Source organism: Mustelus asterias, chromosome 5 (assembly GCF_964213995.1).
Source record: "Mustelus asterias chromosome 5, sMusAst1.hap1.1, whole genome shotgun sequence".
Classification (NCBI taxonomy): domain Eukaryota; kingdom Metazoa; phylum Chordata; class Chondrichthyes; order Carcharhiniformes; family Triakidae; genus Mustelus; species Mustelus asterias.
This window is the reverse complement of record NC_135805.1, coordinates 59,278,372-59,302,379: the sequence shown is the minus strand read 5'-3', so window position 1 is coordinate 59,302,379 and position 24,008 is coordinate 59,278,372. Positions and strand designations below refer to the sequence as shown.

The following is a 24,008-nucleotide window of genomic DNA, read 5'->3' as shown; positions in this document are numbered from 1 at the left end:
ATAAAGCAACAGACAAGGTCAGGCATTACAAAAATAATGAAAGGACAAAATTAAAGGCCTATCTAAATGCATGTGGCAATTGAAACAAAGCAGCTGAACCGATCACGCAAATAGAAATAAATAAGTACGATCTGATAGCCATTATAGAGACGTGGCTGCATGTTGAAGTATATGTGACATTTAAGAAAAACAGGAAGTTAGGAAAAGTTGGAGGAGTGCTCTGTTAATCATGGTGTTAGTGCATTAGAGATGGATGACATAAGTTCAGGAAACCAGAATGCAGAAGCAGTTTGGGTTGAGATGAGAAACAATAATCAGTCATTTGTTGGAGTGCTGTACAGGCTCCCTAATTGTAACCACAAGGTAGGACAGAGTATAAAGGAAAATATAATGGGCGTTTGTCAGAAAAGTACAGCGATAATAATAGGGAATTTTAATCGACTGATAGAAAGGAAAAATCAGGTGAACGAAGGTAGCATACACGAGGTCATTCAATATTTCGGGATTGTTTCTTGGAACAGCACATTCTGGAGCCAACTGGAGAGCAGGCTATACTAGACCTAGTAAGCTGCAATGGGATGGGTCTAATTAATAACCTCATATCAAGGTAACAGTGATCATAATATGTCTGAATTTTACATTCAGTTTAAGGGAGAGAAGAGTGGGTCCAAGACTAGTATTTTAAATTTAAATATGAGGAATTCTGAGGGTATGAAAGCAGGGCTAGCTAAAGTGAACTGACAAATTGGATTAAGGGATAGGTCCATTGACATGCAGTGGCCGCCATTTAAAGGGATATTTCAGAATACGAAAGAAACATTCCAAGGGAATATCCACCATATATGGTTAATTTTAAAAATTAATAACAGTATCAAAATTAAGGAAAAAGCATATAATTGCACAAAGATGGCTGGCAGGCCAGAAGATTAGACAGAATATTAGGAGCAATAAACAATGACAAAAAGGTTAATAGGGAAGAAATAAATTTGAAAAGTCTCCCAACAGGAGTTCTTAAAGTTCTTTCATTTTTGTTTTGAAAAATGAGAAGACTAAAAATACAGCCTCCCATTTTTTTTCTATTCAGTATTAAATAATAACCTCTTCCTTTCTATGGAAGTATTTTGTTTGCTTTTGAGCCTCAAGCACGTTGAAGCTCAGTTCCTAATTGTTCAGCATTACATTTGTAATTTGCCATGGTAAGATACTTGATAGTGTGGATGAACAGAGATCTCGGTGTCCATGTGCATAGATCCCTGAAGGTTGGCACCCAGGTTGATAGGGTTGTTAAGAAGGCGTACGGAGTGTTAGCTTTTATTGGTCGAGGGATTGAGTTTCGGAGCCAGGAGGTCATGTTGCAGCTGTACAAAACTCTGGTGCGACCGCACTTGGAGTATTGCGTACAGTTCTGGTCGCCGCATTATAGGAAGGATGTGGAAGCATTGAAAAGGGTGCAGAGGAGATTTACCAGGTTGTTGCCTGGTATGGTGGGAAGGTCTTATGAGGAAAGGCTGAGGGACTTGAGGTTGTTTTCGTTAGAGAGAAGAAGGTTAAGAGGTGACTTAATAGAGGCATAGAAGATGATCAGAGGATTAGACAGGGTGGATAATGAGAGCCTTTTTCTTCGGATGGTGATAGCTAGCACGAGGGGACATAGCTTTAAATTGAGGGGTGATAGATATAGGACAGATGTTAGAGGTAGGTTCTTCACTCAGAGAGTAGTAAGGGCGTGGAATGCCCTGCCTGCAGTAGTAGTGGACTCGCCAACATTAAGGGCATTTAAATGGTCATTGGATAAACATATGGATGATATTGGAACAGTGTAGATTAGATGGGCTTTAGATTGGTTTCACTGGTCGGCGCAACATCAAGGGCCGAAGGGCCTGTACTGCGCTGTTATGTTCTATGTTCTAAACCCCAGAGAATATAACTTACTCAGCCTCTCATCAGACGATAACCCTCTCATCCTAGAAACCAATTTACTGAACTTTCATTCACTGTTTCCAGTGCAAGTATACCCTTCCTTAGATATGGACACCAAACTGCAAACAGTAATCCAGGTGTAGCCCCCCAAAGCACTGTAGTGAGATTTTGTTATTCTTATACTTTAATCCCTTTGAGATAAAGGCTAAAATGTCATTTGATGAAGACCACAAGAAACTACAAAGTGTCGTGAACAAAACCCAGTCCATCACGCAATCCAGCCTCCCATCCATTGACTGTCTATACTTCCCGATGCCTTGGAAAAGCAGTCAGCATAATCAAGGACCGCACGCACCCCGGACATACTCTCTTCCACCTTCTTCTGTCGGGAAAAAGATACGAAATTCTGATAACACGTACCAATCGACTCAAGAACAGCTTCTTCCCTGATGTCATCAGACTTTTGAATGGACCTAGGCAAAGGAGAATCCAAAGAGCTTCTACAAATACATAAAGGCCAAAAGAGTAACTAGGAAGAGAGTAGGACCTCTTAAGGATCAACAAGGTCATCTATGCATGGATCCACAAGAGATGGGTGAGATCCTAAATTGATATTTCTCATCAGTATTTACTGTTGAGAAAAGCATGGATGTTAGGGAACTTGGGGAAATAAATAGCGATGTCTTGAGGAACGTACATTATTACAAAGAAGGAGGTGCTGGAAGTCTTAAAACGCATCAAGGTAGATAAATTCCATCTGCCACCGAGTGTATCCCAGGACATTGTGGGAGGCTAGGGAGGAAATTGCGGGTGCCCTAGCAGAGATATTTGAATCATCGATAGTCACAGGTGAGGTGCCTGAAGATTGGAGAGTGGCAAATGTTGTGCCTTTGTTTAAAAGGGAAAAGCCTGGGAACTACAGGCCGGTGAGCCTCACATCTGTAGTGGGTAAGTTGTTGGAAGGTATTTTGAGAGAGAGGATCTACAGGCATTTAGAGTCGCAAGGACTGATTAGGGAGAGTCAGTATTGGCTTTGTGAGTTGAAAATCATGTCTCACAAATTTGATTGAGCTTTTTGAAGGGGTAACCAAGAAGATAGGTGAAGGCAGTGCAGTTGATATTGTCTACATGTACTTTAGCAAGCCCTTTAACAAGGTACCGCATAGTCAGTTGTTGCATAAGGTTAAATCTCACGGGATCCAGGGTGAGGTAGCTAAATGGATACAAAATTGGCTTCTTGACAGAAGCCAGAAGGTGGTTGCAGAGGGTTGTTTTTCAAACTGGAGGCCTGTGACCAGCGGTGTGCCTCAGGGATCAGTGCTGGGTCCACTGTTATTTGTCATTTATATTAATGATTTGGATGAGAATATGGGAGGCCTAGTTAGTAAGTTTGTAGATTACACCAAGATTGGTGGCATGGTGAAAAGTGAAGAAGGTTGTCTTGGATTGCAATGGGATCTTGATCAATTGGGCCAGTGGGCTGACGAATGGCAGATGGAGTTTAATTTAGACAAATGCGAGGTGATGTATTTTGGTAGATTGAACCAGGGCAGGACTTACTTAGTTAATGGTAGGGCGTTGGGGAGCGATACAGAGCAAAGAGATCGAGGGGTACAGATTCATAGCTCCTTGAAAGTGGAGTCACAGGTGGACAGAGTGGTGAAGAAGGCATTCGGCATGCTTGGATTCATCGGTCAGAACATTGAATACAGGAGTTGGGACGTCTTGTTGACGTTGACAAACACAAGGGGTCACAAGTTCAAGGTAAGGGGGGCAAGGTTCAATACAGATATGCGGGGACGTATTTTACACAGACTCAAAGTTACCTTCCTAATTGCTTGCTGTATCAGCATGCTAATTTTTTGTATCCCCTGTATGGGTATATTCAAGTCCTTGTAAACATTAATATTTAAAGGTTTCATGCCATTTTTCAAAATAACTCTGCTTTTCTATTCTCATTAACAAAGTGAAGAACCTCACACTTTCCCACGTTACATTCCATCTGTCACCTTGCTGCCCAGTCACTCATCTGCCCCAATCTCTTTCTGCTTGTTTATGTCCTCCACTCAGTTTCCATTCCATCTAATGTATTGTGAACAGACTTGGATTCGTTACTCTCTTTCGAACTGAATAATTGATGCAAACTATAAATAGCTGAAGCCACAGCACTGATCATTGTGGCACTCCACGGAATCATAGCCTGCCAACTTGAAAATCTCCCTGTTATCCCCACATTTTGTTTCCTGTTTATTAACCAAGATGATGAAGGGGACCAGACTGTGCTTGTGCAGATCAATTGTTTACGCCGAATAGGTTAGGAAGAAGATGGAATCAATTTCTTCGAGGTGAGTGCTTGGGCGGGAACAAGCTGCCACCACGGGTGTGAACACTGAATTCGCCGAACTTGTTAAGTGAGAGTTGAAAACCCTTTTGGTGAAGGTCACCCACCCCACGTAACGTTGTTGTCTCCTGGGCGAACTGCAACAACCTAAGGAGATTGGGGATGAATTTTCCATATTTTGTTTCCAGAATTGTCCTGAATTTTTTTTATGATTTTTTTTTTTTGTCTCCTTGAGATCAGATGGTTCCAGGTGGAGAATCTCTCTGTTATCTTATACATCTGTTGAACGTTTGTCTCACCTTTTTACGAACAGGTAATAATTGGCAGTCCTGCCAGTCACATTTATCTATCAGGAGCAAAGTTGAACAAAAAATCATCTGCAATTATCTGCGGGGAAAGGGCAGAGCTAGTCACAGCTCAAGTCACTTCAAACACAAGTGGTTTCAAACAAAACTTGTAGTCTTTAACTTTAAGGAGATGGTGCACAGAGATTACTAAACACAATTGATTTGCATCTAAAATATTTACATACAGTTTGCCTACCTCTGTAACTATAACGTAGAAGCAACACATTGCAGTGAAGAATTGCAGAAAAAGGGATAATTATGGAAGCACTATGGTAGACAAGTTCAAATTTATTGCATTCCTGAAAAAAAAACGATAATCTATATTTGTATGTTTTGCCGACAGAAAAAAGTCCAAAAGTCTATAAGATATGTCAATGGAAGACAACATCTTTGCTGAGGGAGGCAGATGTGGAAAAACATCAGGTAAGGCGACCACCATGGAACTGCAGCCAGAGTGTGTCAGTTTAATTATCAGACATCATGTTCCACCATGCATTTACACGAGCCATATGATTATCACAGAACACATGGTCGAATAACTCTCTGCTGTAAAAATTAGTGAGCAGATCTGTGAATTTTCAGCTCAGCCACTCTTTCAAAATGACACTGAGTAGTGGGAGATTGATGGGGGTGCAGTCGTGGTCAGGACTGTGATTCATAATCGGGGAACTGCACCCCCACCAATCTCCCAGCCCTCAGTATCATTTCCAAAGCGAAGCTGAGCTGCAAATTCAAACAGCTGCAAAATATCTGGGGTGGAGATTACCATGGAAATATCAACAGAATATGCTTGTTATTTGATTATTATAATTGCTACCAATTATCTAAGGAAGGACATGCTGGCCTTGGAGAAGGTCCAGAGGACGTTCACGAGAATGACCCCAGGAATGAAAAGCTTGACGTGTGAGGAACATTTGAGGACTCTGGGTCCGTACACGATGGAGTTTAGAAGGATGAGGGGGGATCTCATTGAAACTTATAGAATACTGAAAGGACTGGATAGAGTGGAGGTGGGGAAGATATTTTCATTAGTAGGTGAGACTAGGATCTGAGGGCGCAGCCTCAGAGTAAAGGGACAACCCTTTAGAACCAAGATGAGGAGAATTTCTTCAGCCAGAGGATGATGAATCTATGAAATTCATTGTCATGGAAGGCAGTGGAGGCCAGGCCATTGATTGTATTTAAGACAGAGATAGATAGGTTCTTGATTGGCAAAGGGATCAAAGGTTATGAAGAAAAGGCGAATGAATGGGTTTGAGAAAGTTATCAGACGTGATTGAATGGCAGACCAGACTCAATGGGCTGAATGGCCTAATTATGCTCCTGTATCTTATGGTCTTGTGATAAGCAAGTATCACGTTGGAGCAAGTTTTTGAATTGGCCAAATTGGATTATTCCACGAAATGTTTCCACAGAAAGTAAGACTCCGAAAATAACCTCATTTATGGCGTACGGATATAACGTGAGCTGAACCGAGATCCCAGCTGAACTATTGAGTAGAGTTGTGATCAGTAGACTGACTGATATGTGGAGAATGTCACAACCCTTTGTAAAGCAGTGATGGGGAGTCGGATAAGAGATATTGGTGGCAGTTTCTAACTCTGTGGCAATTCTTACTGGATGCATGACGAAGTGCAAAGGTAACTATCGATTTCTTTACTCGCCTGCCATTGTTAAAACAAGATGTTTGAAGAGCGCCATGACCATTGTGCAGAGCCCGCCAAAGCCAGCAAGCATGGGCAATCCCTTTGCTTCTGAATGAAGGGCAATGTCATCTTGAAATTTACAAAGCTCTTAAAGCTGAAGGTATACTTTAAAATATTTCAAACGTGGATCGCAATTCTACACTTTCAAGTCAATTCACACTAATCCCAGGCCCAGACCAATCATAAAATTGGAGACTTTGGAGGAAAAGATTCATACATAGAAACATACATAGAAAATAGAAGCAGGACTAGGCCACTCGGCCCTTCCAACCTGTTCCATCATTCATTATGATCATGGCTGGTCGTCATATTCGATTCTTCAGACATGAAAACAAAGGAAGGTCTAACCATGGAAAAGACATTCCAGATAGCTAGTCAGTCAGAACTTTGTGAACAGCACAGGACAAACCTAAGGAGAGGGAATAAAACATGGTGCTGAGTCCAGCCAGTTAAGCTGCAAAGACACAAAGATGAAGTCAGGGAAAGTAATACTGGAAGCGGCCAGCACAGTGCCCATGCTAGCACTGTGGAGTGAAGGACCAGGTGAAATCAATGTCCTGCAAGTGCAGCCCAATGCTTCCAGTGCAATAGGATTGGACACTATGACAAACTGTGCAGCGGAAAAACTCTGAAATGCACGGCCCAAAGATGAAACCACGAGTTGGGACTGCAAACCCAGGGACACACAGTTATGCTCCTTGAGTGAGGTCAAATATGTTGTGTAAGTGGCCATTTAACAAATTTTAAATTAGATACAGAAATCAGCGTGACAGTTCTGTCAGATAAAGAACTGTGGTTAGTGGCCCACAGCACCCCTGTATACTTCAGGAGGATTACAGCTTTTGGTGAAAGGCACCTTGCGGGAAACACTGAAGTATAAGGACAAAGCAATAGAAGAGACTTTGCTCAGTGTCCACAACCAGGACTGCTGACTGCTGCCTGTTTCGGATTGAATGTTCTGCACAAGATTGACGAGGTCAAGCAACAAGGGCCTGGTTTCAAATACAGAAGTGGGTTCCTGAAGCTCTTTACAAGACTGGGACATCTGAAAAATGCATATACTATCACATCAAGAGAGAAAGTTAAACCTGTGTGCCGTTTCATTTCACAAAAGGGTCCCCACCCCTTCATGAAACAAGTACAACAGCAGCTGGACGAGATGACAACCATCTTCCGAGTCATAAAACCAACTGCACAGTGTTACAGGATGATCCCAATCTCAAAACAGAATGCGTCCATCTGAATTAGCATTGAGCTGACACAGCTTAACAAGGCTGCAGCCAGAGAAGTTCATCCTGTTTACTCAGTGTGTGAAAGCCTGACTAAACTCTCAAAGGGCATGGTATTATTCCAAGCTGGATGTGAACAGTAGATTCTGGCAACTTCTTCTCAATGAGGAGAGATTCTTCAGCAGATTCTGCTTCAACTGCCTGCCATTTGGAATCACCTCAGAGCCAGAAATATTCCACAGCAGTCTTAGAGCACCTGCAGGAAGCTGAATAACAAATAGAGCTGGCTGGAAAGGGCATTGACCATGCCTGCACCGATAGTGAGATGGGTAGCACACAGCCAAGTGATGATCTTGCACCAGCTCATCCCTCAGACAACCATACAGTGAGTGCTTTGTCCTGTTTCAGAGTCACCTGCCATTCACTAATTATCTCTCCTTTCTTTCACAAGCACACCTGGAAAGCTCCTGAGGGCCTCCACAAGCCAGGCCCTCAGCCCTGATGACACTTTGACTGAGGTGACCAAAGGACACCAAAGCAGAAAACGCCATAATTCCCTCCTCCAGTTAGCACCTCACCTCAGCAAGGACACATCCTCATTATTCTTCAAAGGATCAGGACAATGTGAGCCTGATGTGTAACTATTCACTCTCATATTGAAGTGTATGGGTGAAATGAGAGGGACAGCAAGGTTGGTGTTCATGCTGACCCCTGATGGAGGGCATTTGTCTAAGAGGGTACTCGGTGCAATTCTTTATCCTCCTGGTGGCAATGAGGACTTCACACAAAAAGCTGTCTCATCTGGCCCAAGCTGAGGCCTCTTTCCCTGCAGCCTCAGCTTCCTCAAATGCATCATCCTTATCCCCTTCGAGATTCTCCTCTTTGGATAAGATGTGCAACTCCTCCATTTCATCATCTGGCCAGTTTTCTGCCCTTTGCAGCACCAGGTTGTAGGACACAGCAAGCCCATGATGATCCGTGAGATCCTTTGAGGACTGTCCTGGAATGTTCCACCACATCTGTTCAGGCATCGGAATTGCATCTTTGTAATGCCTATGGTGCGCTCCACCGATGACTGGGTAGCGGCATGAGCATCATTGTACCTTCTCTCAGAAAGATTCTGCGGCTGCTCCACTGGCTTCATCAGACTCATCCTTTGCAAGCACCCTTTGTCACTGAGGAGCCAGCCTAGATCCTAGGTGGTCTCTCGAAGATGCCCAGGACCTGCGATCAATTCAAGAATTCTAAGTAGTGGATGATTCCTGGGTATCTGGTGCAAACCTGCATGATCAGTTCCTTTATAGTCACAGATCAGCTGTGTGACCGAGTGGTAGCCTTACCAGTTAACGCATTGAAGTGCTTGTTGCCAGGGAACTTTGATAATCTCATGAGTGCAGCGACGGCACCCTACACCTGTGGGAATCCAGAATACAGAGCAAAGGCCAGTGCTCTGGTGTCCTGGCTTACTTGATCTCCGTCAATGTTGACATAACTATGGGCCTTGGGAAAAAGGATCTCTGTGATTTGTGCGTGGACATTTGAAAGCTTCTGCAGCCACTCCAGTTGAGCCTTGGAAGGAGGCATTGGTGTCGAGGTTCAGTGTGGTGATTACTTTCACAGCCACCAGAAATGGACATCCTCCCAGTCCCCATGGCACCAATTCCTGGAGAATGTAGCAAATGTGAGTCACAGGTCCCGAGACGTGCAGAGCCATCGGTGACTCACCTGCAGAAAAGATATGTGAGGTCTGTACACCCTCCGTCTTGGGAACAGCTCACGCAGAGCATCTCTATGGGCCTCATCCTCTATGTCTGGAGGAAGCCTTGCTGGCCCTTAGTCTTGTGTGTTTCTCTCCTCCCTTTGGAAGCCAGGAACCTGTGTTGCAATCTGCTTCTTTTCTCCGGCCTGCAAGTGACAATGCAGACAGCAATGAATGCAGGCTCAGTCTTCCTGATGGTCTCCTCTCTGCAATATCAATGAGAACCTGACAAGAGCTAGAATTAGTCTCCAAAGGTCCTCTTTCTGTCAATGACTTGTCAGTGAACCTGGGTTCCTGTGTCGGAAAGTACTTGCCTCTGAAATTTTGGCCAGTGTGAGGTGTGTACCAAGGTTCCACCACAGTGCTCCCCCTCGACCCCCTGCCGAATTTGACTTACTGCTATGACATTGCTTTGCCAGATGCTTGGAAGTGCTGCTTTCAGCCCCAGGCACTGGGATCCTCATTCATTTATTTATTTGTTTCACCAAGCCTGCACCGACAACAATCCCAGCCAGGCCCTATCCCTGTAATCTCATGCATTTACCCTGCTAATCCCCCTGACACAAAGGGGCAATTTAGCATGGTCAATGGTAGTGCAGTTACATATGTAATTATGGAAACACCTCCCATCATCCAGAAGCAGCCTAATGTTAAGGTTTCCCTCTGCCACAGACCTCTAGTCTTCTCCCAGTATTCCTTGATCCCATCCTGTTTGAGGTGCATATCCGCTTGTTCACCCCTGAACATTTTGAAGTGGTTGTGCCTTTGCCCCATTTGGACCTCACCCCTTCCCATCTTACATCCTCGGATGCTCCCACAATTTCTAAGCTGCAGATATCTGAATTTGCCAGCCATAGCTCATTTGATGTCTGAAATGGCACCGACTGAGGCACATGATGTTACGACCACATCCTGCACACAATACACTGGCTATAACTGAGACTGGGTGACATGCCAACCCCTTCCCTGGACTGGGACAAGAGCAGTCATTACAAGCTCAACAATATAAACTGAAGCACTCCTTCACTCTGTGCTCCTCCCACCCTGGCCTTTACGTCAATTTGTAGTTTCTCTGTCACCATCCTGTGCCTTACCCAGTCATGTGTCTGAGTACAACGTTCGCCACTCATACTTCCCAGTGATGATCTAACCCTGCAGCCCTTTCTCCTGCCTGAAGCCAGTTGCTCCCTTCCGTAGTACAGCCCTAACCCTGGAGCCTATTAAAAGCCACCCATGTCTTATCACTGGTCTGGTAGGTAGAGACTTGCCTGTGACACCCCCCTGGAAGCGATGCGGTACTGCCTGCGAAGCCTGGCACCAATTACCATGAATGCTGTGCGATGCAAGGTAGGTAAATGAGCCTCAAAGACACAGCAAAGTGCAGGTCACCAGGTGCATGTCGCATATATACTGTTGTGAAATGCATTGTTCTCATTGCATACCAACGTACCTGGGTGATCCAGCGTGGAGGGATGTTCCCAGCAGGGCATTCTTATAATAATGAAATACAAAAATTGGAATTAAATGGTATCAATATGTTTCTCTACAACAGCAAATTGTCTCTGATAGTGAGGAGTACATTTCCAGATGAGTGGAGGTGACGCAACTATTTTAGACTACTAAAACAGGAGTAATTAAGGCACTCAAAGAGATGTTTTCCAGCCAGAACTGGGAAGGAGTTAGGGAAGGAGTTCCAGGATTTTGACCCAAAGATCATGAAGAAATGGTGATATATTTCCAATCAGAATGGTGCGTGGTTTGGAGGGGAACTTCCGGGTGATGTTCCCATGTATCTGCACTCTTGTCCTTCTAGTTGGTTGTTAGTTTGGAAGATGTAGTCCAAGGATCTTTGGTGAGTTCTTACATCTTGCAAATGGTACATACTGCTGCTACTGTGTGAAGATAGTAGAGGGAGTGAATGTTTGAGCATGGAATGCCAATCAAGCAAGCTGCTTTATTCTGGATGATATCAAGGTTCTTGAGTGTTGTTGGAGCTGCCTCATTCAGGTAAAGGGAGAGTATTCCATCACACACATGAATTGTGCCTTGTAGATGATGGATAGGCTTTGGGGAGTCAGGATGTGAGTTCCTTGCTGCAGCATTTCAAGCCTCTGATGTGCTTTTGTAGCCACAATGTTTATATGGCTGGTCTAGTTCAGTTTCTGGTCAATGGAAATGCCCAGGATGTTGGTAGTGTCAAGGGGTGATGGTTAGATGGATCTTGCTTGGCACTTCTGTGCTGTGAATATTACTTGCCAATTGTCTGGATATTGTCCTTGTCGTGCTACATTTGGACATGGACTGCTCCAGGATCTGAAAGGTGCTGAACGTTGTGCAATCATCAGCGAACTTTGCCACTTCAGACCTCATGTTGGAAGGAAGGTCATTGATGAAGCAGCTGAAGATGGTTGGGCCTCGAACACTACCTGGGATATGTCTGCAGTGATGCCCTGTGTTGTAAAGTGAAAGGTGGGTAAATGTACCCTGACTAACATTGACCAGTTTGCAGTAACCCTTTTTAACTCAGGTGCTTACACGGTCAGATAGACAAAGAGGACAAGGGTCAGGTGAAGGTCCAACATAACTTTATTGACCACTTTATCAAGGAAAAATAATATTTAATCTATTCACAGGATGCTTCGGAAAACAGTCTTTAATCTCAAGTAAACAGTCTCAAATCTGCACCGGCTATCTACTTCCAACACACGCTTCCGAGGAATCACTGCACCTTATCCACACCCTATCACGATATTTGAACTGTTTGTCTTAAAAGACTGGTACCCATTAAATAAGGCTGGGACAGGCTGTTCCTCCCGTCTTTGAACGTTGGCTGATGTTTCAGGATCTGAAGTCATCGATTTGCGCTTTCCCTCTCATCTAAGGTTGGCTCTGGTCTTTAGTTCATCTCACTGAGGTGGTCTTTTGGATCTGGTCAGTCTGATAATGCTCGCCACGAGGTACAAGGAGCTGGAGATGCTGTTCTGCTTGGCTGCCAGTTGAAGGTGCACTTGGGAGACACCGATGAAGAAAATCCAAAAAGGCAGCGCGAGAGGGTTAGGGTTGCAGGTTGCTCTCTTCATGCCCTTCTCCAAGACCTATGCCTTTGGTCTCCTACTGAGCTGGTGCCACCAAGCCTGTGGAGCATTCTTCTAACAAAGTAGGTTCACTGGGGATGTAAACAACAGTTCAGTCTGAAACAATGTAGTCATTAGCACCTGACCAGGCAGTTCCAGGTCTGTCTGGCTTTGATGGGAAGTTGATTGTCCAAGGCCTGGCTGCATGAAAGCTGCCTCTTGCAGCTCTGCAGTTTGCAAATCAGAGTCTGGCTAGGTTTAAACTCGGCTTCCACATTTTGCATTTTTATCCATGCTCATGAAAAATGTCAATCTTTCTGTAATAATAGTGGAGGTTATGGGTCACCTGACCACACCTGGAACTAAGATGATGGACCTCCAACAACCACAGCCCTCTTCCTTTGAGCTAGGTATGACTCCAAACCAGTGGAGAATTTCTCACAATTCCCATGACTCCAGTTCTAATGTGGTTCTTTGGCTCCACATTTGGTCAAATGTGGCTTTGAAGTCGCTCTCCCTTCACCTCTGGAATTCAGCTCATTTCTCCATGTTTGTCCAAAGATGTGCGGGTTAGGTTGATTGGCCATGCTAAAAATTGCCCTTAGTGTCCTGAGATGCGTAGGTTAGAGGGATTAGCGGTTAAATATGTGGGGATATGGGGGTAGGGCCTGGGTGGGATTGTGGTCGGTGCAGACTCGATGGGCCGAATGGCCTCTTTCTGTACTATGATTTCTATGATTTCTATGAACCAAGGAGATCAAGAGCTGAGTGGCCCTGTCAGAACTCAAACTGAGATCAGTGCAAACTGAGTAAGTGCATCATGATAGCACTGTTGATGACTCCCTTCGATCACATTACCGATGATCAAAAGTAGAGACAGGATGGTAATTGGCTGCATAGGGTTTTTCATGATTTATGTGTATTGGATATACTCAGGCAATTTTATTGATATCACATGGAGTGAATTGAATTGGCTGAAGACTGGCATCTGTGATACTGGGGACCTCAGGATGAGGCTGAGATGGATCATCCATCTTCTGGCTGAAGATTATAGTAAATGCTTCAGGCTTATGTTTTGCACTGATGTGCTATGCTCCCCCTGCCCCCTCCCCCCCCCCCCCCATCATTGAGGGAAAATGTTGAAGCTGCCTCCTCCAGAGAACATTGGTAGCCAGAAAATTGCCATCCATGGCTTCTCTACACAGATACCATTGCCTAATGACTTATTCCTCCTATTCTTCATTCCCTTGGTGACATCATACTGGAAGGTACTGGAAGGTTCTTTGGAACAGTATGTAGATAGCCCGACTAGAGAGGGGGCTATACTGGACCTAGTTCTGGGAAATGAGCCCGGTCAGGTCGTCAAAGTTTCGGTAGGGGAACATGTGGCAAATAGTGACCACAACTCTGTTAACTTTAGGATAGTAATGGACAAGGATGAGTGCTGTCCTACGGGCAGGGTGCTAAATTGGGGGAAGGCTGACTATAGCCGGATTAGGCAGGAATTGGTGGATGTTGATTGGGAGAGGATGTTCGAGGTTAAGTCCGCGTCTGGCATGTGGGAGTCTTTTAAGGAACTATTGATAAGGCTGCAGGATAGGCATGTGCCTGTAAAAAGGAAAGATAGGAAAGGTAGGATTCGAGAGCCGTGGATAACCAGGGAAATTGAGGATCTGATTAAAATGAAAAGGGAGGCGTACGTTAAGTCCAGGCAACTGAAAACAGATGGAGCTCTGGAGGAATACAGAGAGAGTAGGAAAGATCTCAAACGGGGAGTTAGAAGGGCAAAAAGAGGTCACGAAATGTTCTTGGCAGGCAGGATTAAGGAGAATCCTAAGGCATTCTATTCATACGTTAGGAACAAAAGAATTGTCAGGGAGAAAATCGGACCTCTCAGGGACAAAGGAGGGGAATTATGCTTAGAACCCAAGGGAATAGGGGAGATCCTAAATGAATACTTTGCATCGGTATTCACGAAGGAGAGGGGCGTGTTAACCGGGAGTGTCTCGGAGGGAGGTGTTGACCCGTTAGAGAAAATCTCCATTACAGGAGAGGAAGTGTTAGGTTTTTTAGGGAACATTAAAACTGACAAAGCCCCAGGGCCTGATGGCATCTATCCTCGACTGCTCAGGGAGACGAGAGGTGAAATTGCTGGGCCTCGGACGGAAATCTTTGTCGCTTCTTTGGACACGGGTGAGGTCCCTGAGGATTGGAGGATAGCGAATGTGGTCCCGTTGTTTAAGAAGGGTAGCAGGGATAACCCAGGAAATTATAGGCCGGTGAGCTTGACGTCCGTGGTAGGGAAGTTGTTGGAGAGGATTCTTAGAGACAGGATGTATGTGCATTTAGAACGGAACGATCTCATTAGTGACAGACAGCATGGTTTTGTAAGAGGGAGGTCGTGCCTTACAAATTTGGTGGAGTTTTTTGAGGAAGTGACAAAAACGGTTGATGAAGGAAGGGCCGTGGATGTCGTCTATATGGATTTCAGTAAGGCATTTGACAAAGTCCCACATGGCAGGTTGGTTAAGAAGGTTAAGGCTCATGGGATACAAGGAGAAGTGGCTAGATGGGTGGAGAACTGGCTTGGCCATAGGAGACAGAGGGTAGTGGTCGAAGGGTCTTTTTCCGGCTGGAGGTCTGTGACCAGTGGTGTTCCGCAGGGCTCTGTACTGGGACCTCTGCTATTTGTGATATATATAAATGATTTGGAAGAAGGTGTAACTGGTGTAATCAGCAAGTTTGCGGATGACACGAAGATGGCTGGAATTGCGGATAGCGAAGAGCATTGTCGGGCAATACAGCAGGATATAGATAGGCTGGAAAATTGGGCGGAGAGGTGGCAGATGGAATTTAATCCGGATAAATGCGAAGTGATGCATTTTGGAAGAAATAATGTAGGGAGGAGTTATACAATAAATGGCAGAGTCATCAGGAGTATAGAAACACAGAGGGACCGAGGTGTGCAATTCCACAAATCCTTGAAGGTGGCAACACAGGTGGAGAAGGTGGTGAAGAAGGCATATGGTATGCTTGCCTTTATAGGACGGGGTATAGAGTATAAAAGCTGGAGTCTGATGATGCAGCTGTATAGAACGCTGGTTAGGCCACATTTGGAGTACTGCGTCCAGTTCTGGTCGCCGCACTACCAGAAGGACGTGGAGGCATTAGAGAGAGTGCAGAGAAGGTTTACCAGGATGTTGCCTGGTATGGAGGGTCTTAGCTATGAGGAGAGATTGGGTAGACTGGGGTTGTTTCCCTTGGAAAGACGGAGAATGAGGGGAGATCTAATAGAGGTATACAAGATTATGAAGGGTATAGATAGGGTGAACAGTGGGAAGCTTTTTCCCAGGTCGGAGGTGACGATCACGAGGGGTCACGGGCTCAAGGTGAGAGGGGCGAAGTATAACTCAGACATCAGAGGTACGTTTTTTACACAGAGGGTGGTGGGGGCCTGGAATGCGCTGCCAAGTAGGGTGGTGGAGGCAGGCACGCTGACATCGTTTAAGACTTACCTGGATAGTCACATGAGCAGCCTGGGAATGGAGGGATACAAACGATTGGTCTAGTTGGACCAAGGAGCGGCACAGGCTTAGAGGGCCGAAGGGCCTGTTTCCTGTGCTGTACTGTTCTTTGTTCTTTGATCATCCATAAAACACATCCATTTTCACATGTATGCTGACAACAATGGTACAATGTGAGGGTGAGCCAAGGTAGGAAGACAAGAGAAATTTCATGAGAGGAAATGTAAATCTATGTATGTTTGGTGAAGTCATTGAAGATGAAGAATTATGCAGTGCAAAGTTTCAATGATGAAAATAGGAACGAGACATCTACGAGATCATGATATTTGGGCAGTGTCAAACAAGTGGTCCTCAAACATTATTAATCTTTAAATCAGACTAATGGTTGTTCTTTAGCTTTCACCAGACAGGAAATCTTAACCGAAGGCGACCAGCAAAAACTGACAGGGTCAGTTTTTAACACCCTAACTGTTGGAGAGTAATCTAGCACGGGCTGTAAACATACAATGAATGTGAACCTCCATGCCTGCCCAGCAAGTTAGCTTCAATTACCTCCTAGGTCACTGAGCCAGTTGCACTTAGTGTCTTATCAGTCTTCAGCCGCTTGTTCATTTTATTCCTTTGGCTTTGTAATTTTGACAAAATAATATTGTTTTGTGTCACCTGTATTTGATGGAATGCCACTGTCTGATATCTTAATTATCTAGCTAAATTTCAGTTTACTTTTCAGTGTTTGCCTCTCATTTCTCTTCTTTCATACTCATAGTGTAGATGTCCGTTCTGTAATGCATTGTATTATAATAGTTATGTTGTAATGGTAATATAGAGATCTAGACTAATAATCTAGAGCATTTGAGTTCAAATTCCATCATGTTTGCCAGAATTTGAATGCATTCTTCTAAACAAATCTGTAAAAGTGAGCATAAAGTTGTAAGTTTGTTGAAAACCTCACATGTACACCCACAGCTCCTAACCTCACCCTCCAAGGCCTCTAAATATGCTCACTTATTTTTTAGCCATGATTCACAATGTCAGAAGGCTGTGGGTTGAAGACCTGCTTCAGAGTGTTGAACTCAAGGTCAAGGGTAATGCAGTCAATGTTGCACTACTGGAGGTCTTTCAGAAGAGACATGCATCTGAGACCATGTCAATATTACAGGGCAGGTGACTCGAGGTCCTGTGGCATAACTTTGACGAATCTCCCCAATATTCTCACAGTACGAGGGACCCAGGTTCGATTCCGGCCTTGGGTGACTGTCTGTGGAGTTTACATGTTCTCCCTGTGTCTGTGTGGGTTTCCTCTCGACTGTGGGAGGAAACTGGGACATCCAAAGATGAGCAACGTTAGGTGGAAGGGCTATGCTAAATTGTCCCTTAGCGTCCAAACATCTAGGTTAGGTGGATTAGCCATGGTAAATGGACAGGTTTATGGGGATAGGGTGAGAGTGTGGGCCTGAGTGTGATGGGCCAGATGGCTTCCTTCTGCACTGTAAGGATTCTGTAGTTCTATCCTGACTAATAATTATTCCAAAATTAATCTCACTAAAACTAGTCAGTCACATTTATGTGCTGTGTGAAAATTTGCTGGTGCATTTTCTACTACAAATCAAAAATATTTCATTTGGGACATTCTGAGATTGCCAAAGGGCTCTGAAATATTTTTTTAATGCCTGACCTATATGTTGACTCCAACTCTTGTGATTTTGACACCAATGAGCCACTTTATCGACTCAACTTGTTTAGCCAGTCTACCTAAGTTAATCATTACAATATTATTAAAACTATGTTAAATTGCAAATGCCAACCTTGTTCGAGATGCCATATCATAAGAATAAGCTAATTAAATAATTGGATTAGGAAATCAGTAGTCCTTGATGTAGTTTCAATGGCTGTGGTCCAAGAATCTGAACAATTTTTATTTCTTCTATTACAGGATCTGCTGATACATCCATACCTCATAAAAAGGTTTTACGCAATCTGTTACTTTCCATCATCCTTTTGGCCTGTTTTTTAGCTTTATTGATGCTGTATATCAACCCACCGGACACATTGATGAATGACTTAACATCCGTGAAAAACCTCGATATGCCTGTAAAGAATTATACCATTGTGCTCATTTGGTTTTGGCCTTTTGGTGTTAGATTTGAGCTCAATTCTTGTGAATCTGCGTTTAATATCCATGACTGTTACTTGACTGTAGATAGGAACCTGTACAATAAATCCCACGCTGTCCTTATCCATCACTGCGACATAAGTGGAGACTTGTCCAACCTGCCCAAACAACCTCGACCGGCTTTTCAGAAATGGGTTTGGATGAACATGGAATCACCCAGCAACACAAAAATAAACATTGGACTTGACCCGCTCTTCAACCTGACTTTGACGTACCGACGAGATTCAGATATCCAAGTGCCTTATGCGTCTCTGACAATGAACAAAGTCCCCGTAGATTTTGCATTTCCCAAAAAAACCGACCTGGTGTGTTGGATTATAAGCAACTGGAACACTAATCATGCCAGAGTGAAATATTACAATGAACTCCAGAAATACATTAAAATCAACATATATGGTCAATTCTTATGGAAACGCCTGAGCGATAAAGATTTGATTCCGACCATATCTAGTTGTAAGTTCTACCTTTCCTTTGAGAATTCAATTCATGAAGATTACATAACTGAAAAGCTCTACAATGCTTTGCTTGCTGGCACCGTGCCTGTGGTCTTGGGGCCACCTAGAAAGAACTATGAAAATTACATCCCGGGCGATTCTTTCATTCACGTGGATGACTTCCACTCAGCTAAAGAGCTTGCGGATTACCTGCACAAGCTGGATGGTGACGAAGATTTGTACATGCACTACTTCAAATGGCGAGAGAAGTACACAGTGAGGATGACTCATTTCTGGGATGAACATGCATGTAATGTGTGTGAGAATATAAAATGGCATCAAGAACATAAATCATATTCCAGTTTGGAGAAATGGTTTCGTGCCTAAATTCTAAAATATACCTTCAGTAACTATCAGTATTTGTGGAACGCATTTGCCTTTTTCCAACTACAATTTATTTTTTGATAATTTTAGGTGTCAGAAATTTATTTTGGAGCGATGTTGTAAAACAGGAAATATCGATCGGCCGTCCAATATGTACATGTCTGATAGTCGGTTCCGCTGCAACCAGTTTTTTGCAGCTGTGCCCAAGGCTAATTTCTAGCTTTACTTCTTTTGTTAACCTAAAACAAATCTACAACCGTATCTGGTTATGTGAGAATCCATCGTGCCTTTGACACCCCAGCAGTGGATTTCTGAACATCATATTCTCATCTGAATGGAAAACGCAATTTATTTTCAAGCAGAATTTTTTTATTTTGAAGAATCTTCATTCTGTCTTTCCCCTGGCAAACGCCAGTTGTAGGAAAATAGAAGAAAAAAATCCTTACTGGAAATTAAGAAAAATGGTTTTCAGAAACAAATTAAACAGTTGATCTGAAAGATTTACTGGAGTAATGTAATTCAAATTATGTATGTTCAAGAGCTGTAAGTAATTTAGAAGCTGTAAAACTACAATTCACATGCATCCATTTTGAGTAAAGTAGCAGTGCTTTATTATTTATAGTCTTGGTCCTCAATTCATCACCATATTGCTTGTGATTATATACAAAGTGGATGAAACAACTAGAAGGCCCACCTCTAAAGCCTCTAACAGCAAGGTAATTCTGTGATTGACAGAATTTCTTCCTCTTTTTCATGTACCTCTTGCCCCTTTAACAACAGCATCAAGAGACATGGGGTCAGCTTCTACAGGTATACTCATTACACCTTACTCTGCCTCTCCACTACCTCTGTGCTTTTTAACTGTTCATCTGAAATTCAGATTACTTATGGATCACAAACTTCCACAGCATTTAAAGCAGTGGACAGTTCAAAATGGAATGTACCAAAGGGCTGTTTAAGGCTATGTCTGACTTTGGTATGATGTTGCATTGGACCTGTTCAGCAAAAGTTGAATCCCTTCTCAATCAGAAATAACTGCTTATTCGATAATGCTGTTCTCTGCTGTATTTAAGGAAGAATTTGATGTCATAAGTTGACATTTTATTTTTGTGTATTTTGGGGTTTTTTTAAATCGCTTTTCTAAATTCTTTCCATTTTCAAAATATTCTCGAATCACGTTTTGTGAGAATTTTGTTCCTCCAGGTCACCAGGAAAACTTTTCTTTGCACCAGCATGTGGTAGCCATGTTCCATATTAAAAACAGAAAATGCTGGAAGTACTCAGCAGGTCTGGCAGCGTCAGTGGAGATAGAAAATGAGGGTAGAATCCTTAATTGTGCTGGGTTCCCACCCTTGGCGTAAATCCTGGAGCACACCCATCTCCCCTTGGCGGGCTGTGAATCCCACAGACTCACAATCCTTCGAGAGAAGTCATTTCTCCTCATCTCTGTTTTAAATCTGCCAATCTCTTATCCTAAAACCATAACCTCTTGTTCCAGATGGCCGTACAAGAGGAAACATCCTCTCCACATCTGCTTTGTCAATCTCCCTCATCATATTGTACACCTCAATTAGATCTCCTCTCATTCTTTTAAACTCCAGAGTATATGCCTAAATTTCCCAATCTCATCTCTGGAATCAATCTGGTGAACCTCATCTGAACTGCCTCCAATGCAACTACATCCCTCCTCAAGTAAGGGGACCAAAACCGTAAACAATATTCTAAATGCATTCTCACTAATGCTTGGTACAGTAGCATTCTATTTCATTAGCAATAAATGCCAAAATTCCATTTGTTTTCTGTGATTCATGCACGAGGACACCCAGATCCATCTGCACCGAAACACTCCAAAGTTTCTCTCCATTTAGATAATAATTTGCCTTTATATTTTTCCAACTAAAATGGATAAAATCACACTTATCCATGTTAGACTCCATCTGCTAAATTAGCCCTATTCACTACCTATATCCATTTCCAGACTGACCAAGAGCCAATGGAAATCAATCAACAACTAACTTGAAGGGGATATCCCTGTTGGAACTTCACCTGTTCAGCTATACATGGTTAAGGGAGCACAGTATTGGTATCAATATCACTGGTACATGTGAGTGATGTCATGATCTCTGCTAATGTTCTCACAAAATAGCATTTGATGCAGACTATATCAGCAATGTGCATTCATGCCACGGACACTGTTTTGGAACCAACTATGGCATGCGTAGTTTTGAAAATATGGTCACTTTGCAAATAAATTTTGTGGCCAATATTCTGGAAATTAATTACCTCTTGGAAAAGCATAATCCATGACCACCAGCATGCTTGTTGAATGCTAATTGTGTTGGACTAATTTGATTCAGTCTTTGTCGATGTAATGGCCAGGGTTGGTGACGGTACTGTTGTATATATGGGCTTTTTTTCCCCTGTACCTACCCCCCAGCACCTTAAACCTGTGTCCTCTCATAGCAGCCATTTCCACCCTGGGAAAAAGCCTCTGAGAGTCCATCCGATCTATGCCTCTCAACATCTTATCTACCTCTATTAGGTCTCCTCTCATCCTACGTCTCTCCAAGGAGAAAAGACCGAGCTCCCTCAGCCTATCCTCATTAGGCATGCCACTCAATCCAGGCAACATCCTTGTAAATCTCCTTTGCACCCTTTCAATCATTTCCACATCCTTCCTGTAATGAGGTGACCAGAACTGAGCACAGTACTCCAAGTGGGGTCTGACGAGGGTCTTATATAGCTGCATCATTATCCCCGGATTCCGAAACTCAATCCCTCGATTGATAAAGGCCAGCACACCATTCGCCTTCTTAACCACCTACGGGGCCGATTTTAGAGTCCCATGGACCCAGACCCCAAGGTCCTTCTCTTCCTCTACAGTACTAAGAGTCTTTCCCTTAATATTGTACTCCTTCATCCCATTTGACCTGCCAAAATGGACCACTACGCATTTATCTGGGTTGAAGTCCATCTGCCACTTCTCCGCCCAGTCTTGCATCCTATCTATGTCCCTCTGTAACTTCTGACATCCCTCCAGACTATCCACAACCCCACCAACCTTTGTGTCGTCGGCAAACTTACCAACCCATCCCTCCACTTCCTCATCCAGGTCATTTATGAAAATGACAAACAGCAAGGGTCCCAGAACAGATCCCTGGGGCACACCACTGGTGACCGACCTCCATTTAGAAAAAGACCCATCTGTACACACTCTCTGCCTCCTTTGGGCAAGCCAGTTCTGGATCTACAGGGCAGCAGCACCTTGGATCCCATGCCCTCTCACTTTTTCTAGAAGCCTTGCATGGGGGACCTTATCGAACGCATTGCTAAAATCCATATAAACCACATCTACCACTTTCCCTTCATCACTGTGTTTTGTCACATTTTCGAAGAACTCCACTAGGCTCGTAAGGCACGATCTGCCTTTGACAAAGCCGTGTTGAGTATTCTTGAGCATACTAAACCTCTAAATGCTCATAAATCCTGTGCCTCAGGATCTTCTCCATCAGCTTACCAACCACTGAGGTTAGACTCACCGGTCGGTAATTTCCTGGGCTATCCCTATTCCCCTTCTTGAAAATAGGAACCACATCTGCAATCCTCCAATCCTCCGGCACCTCTCCCGTCTCCATCGACGATGCAAAGATCATCGCCAGAGGCTCTACAATCTGTTCCCTCGCCTCCCACAGTAACCTGGGGTACATCCCATCCGGACCCGGCGACTTATCTATCTTGATGCCATTCAAAGATTGCAGCACAACCTCTTTCTTAAAGTCCACATACTCAATCTTTTCAGTCCACCGCAAGCCCACAGTACATCCACCCAGGTCCTTCTCCTCTGTGAAAAGCGAGGCAAAATACTCATTAAGCACCTCTGCCATTTCTACTGGTTCCGAACAGACTTTCCCGCCTTCACCTTTCATAGCCCTATTCCTTCACGTCTCATCCTTTTACTTTTCACATATTTATAGAACGCCTTAGGGTTCTCCTTAATCCTACCTGCCAAGGCCTTCTCGTGACCCCTTCTGGCTCTCCTAATTTCCTTCTTTAGTCCCTTCCTACAAGCCGTATATTCATCTAGATCCCTATCTTTGCCAAGCTCTCTACACCTTAGCTATGACCGTAACACTACATTCTACACTCTCTTGTTTCCTTCTCTATGAACGGGATGCTTTGTCTGTATAGCGCGCAAGAAACAATATTTTTCACTGTATGCTAATACATGTGACATCGATCGAGACGAGGAGACTGGGAGCGAGGAAGTTAGCTCGCAAACAGTGCAAGAGGGAGGCGACTAAGTCCCGCACAGCTTTCGTGCACCACGGTTCCTTTAACCGACCAACACCTCCCTGTCTGCTCGGAACGTTGTCCTGTAGAACTCTCGACAGACATTCCTTGAAACACTGCCACCTCTCTTCAGTACATTTCCCCGAGAATACCTCCTTCCAATTTACTCCTCTAATTTGCTGCCTTGTCTTCATATTTCCCCTTACTCCATATAAACACTTTCCTAGCTTGCCTGATCCTCTCTTTTTCCAATGCAAGCCTAAAGGAGATAGAGTTATGATCGCTATCGCCAAGATGCTCTCCCACTGAGAGATCTGACACCTGTCCAGGTTCATTGGTCAGTATCAGATCAAGTACAGCCTCTCCTCTTGTAGGCTTGTCCAGATGCTGTGTCAGGAAACCCTCCTGAATACATCTAACGAACTCCTCCCCATCCAATCCCCTTACCCGAGGGATATTCCAATCTATGTTTGGGAAATTAAAGTCTCCCATCACAACAACTCTGCTATTCCTGCATCTCTCCAGGATCTGCTTCCCTACCTGCTCCTCCACCTCCCTGTTACTATTGGGCGGCCTATAGAAAACTCCCAGCAAAGTGATCGACCCCTTCCCACTCCGAACTTCCACCCACAGAGACTCTGGAGACAATCCCTCCATAGCATACACCTTCTCTACAGCTGTGACACTATCCCTGATCAACAGTGCCACTCCACCCCCTCTCTTGCCTCCCTCCCTGTCCTTCCTGAGACATCTGAATCCCGGCACCTGGAGTATCCTGACCCTGAGACATCCAAGTCTCCGTAATGGCCACCACATCACACTTCCAG

General features: G+C 44.0%; 1 protein-coding gene across 2 annotated transcripts in view; it reads left to right on the top strand.

The window, feature by feature from the left end:
- Nucleotides 1-19,508, top strand: part of LOC144493553 (4-galactosyl-N-acetylglucosaminide 3-alpha-L-fucosyltransferase 9-like) — a 73,115-nt gene extending 53,607 nt beyond the window's left edge. The window contains exons 2-4 of one of the 2 annotated variants that reach the window (XM_078212647.1): nucleotides 4,497-4,574; nucleotides 4,952-5,031; nucleotides 17,834-19,502. In XM_078212647.1, coding sequence (XP_078068773.1) covers nucleotides 4,977-5,031; nucleotides 17,834-18,894 — 1,116 coding nt within the window. In that variant the 5' untranslated portion in view covers nucleotides 4,497-4,574; nucleotides 4,952-4,976 and the 3' untranslated portion in view covers nucleotides 18,895-19,502. Of the gene's footprint in view, nucleotides 1-4,287; nucleotides 4,575-4,951; nucleotides 5,032-17,833 lie in introns of those variants that run through there. The other variant, XM_078212646.1, reaches the window with a different exon arrangement.
- Nucleotides 19,509-24,008: the final 4,500 nt, after the last annotated feature.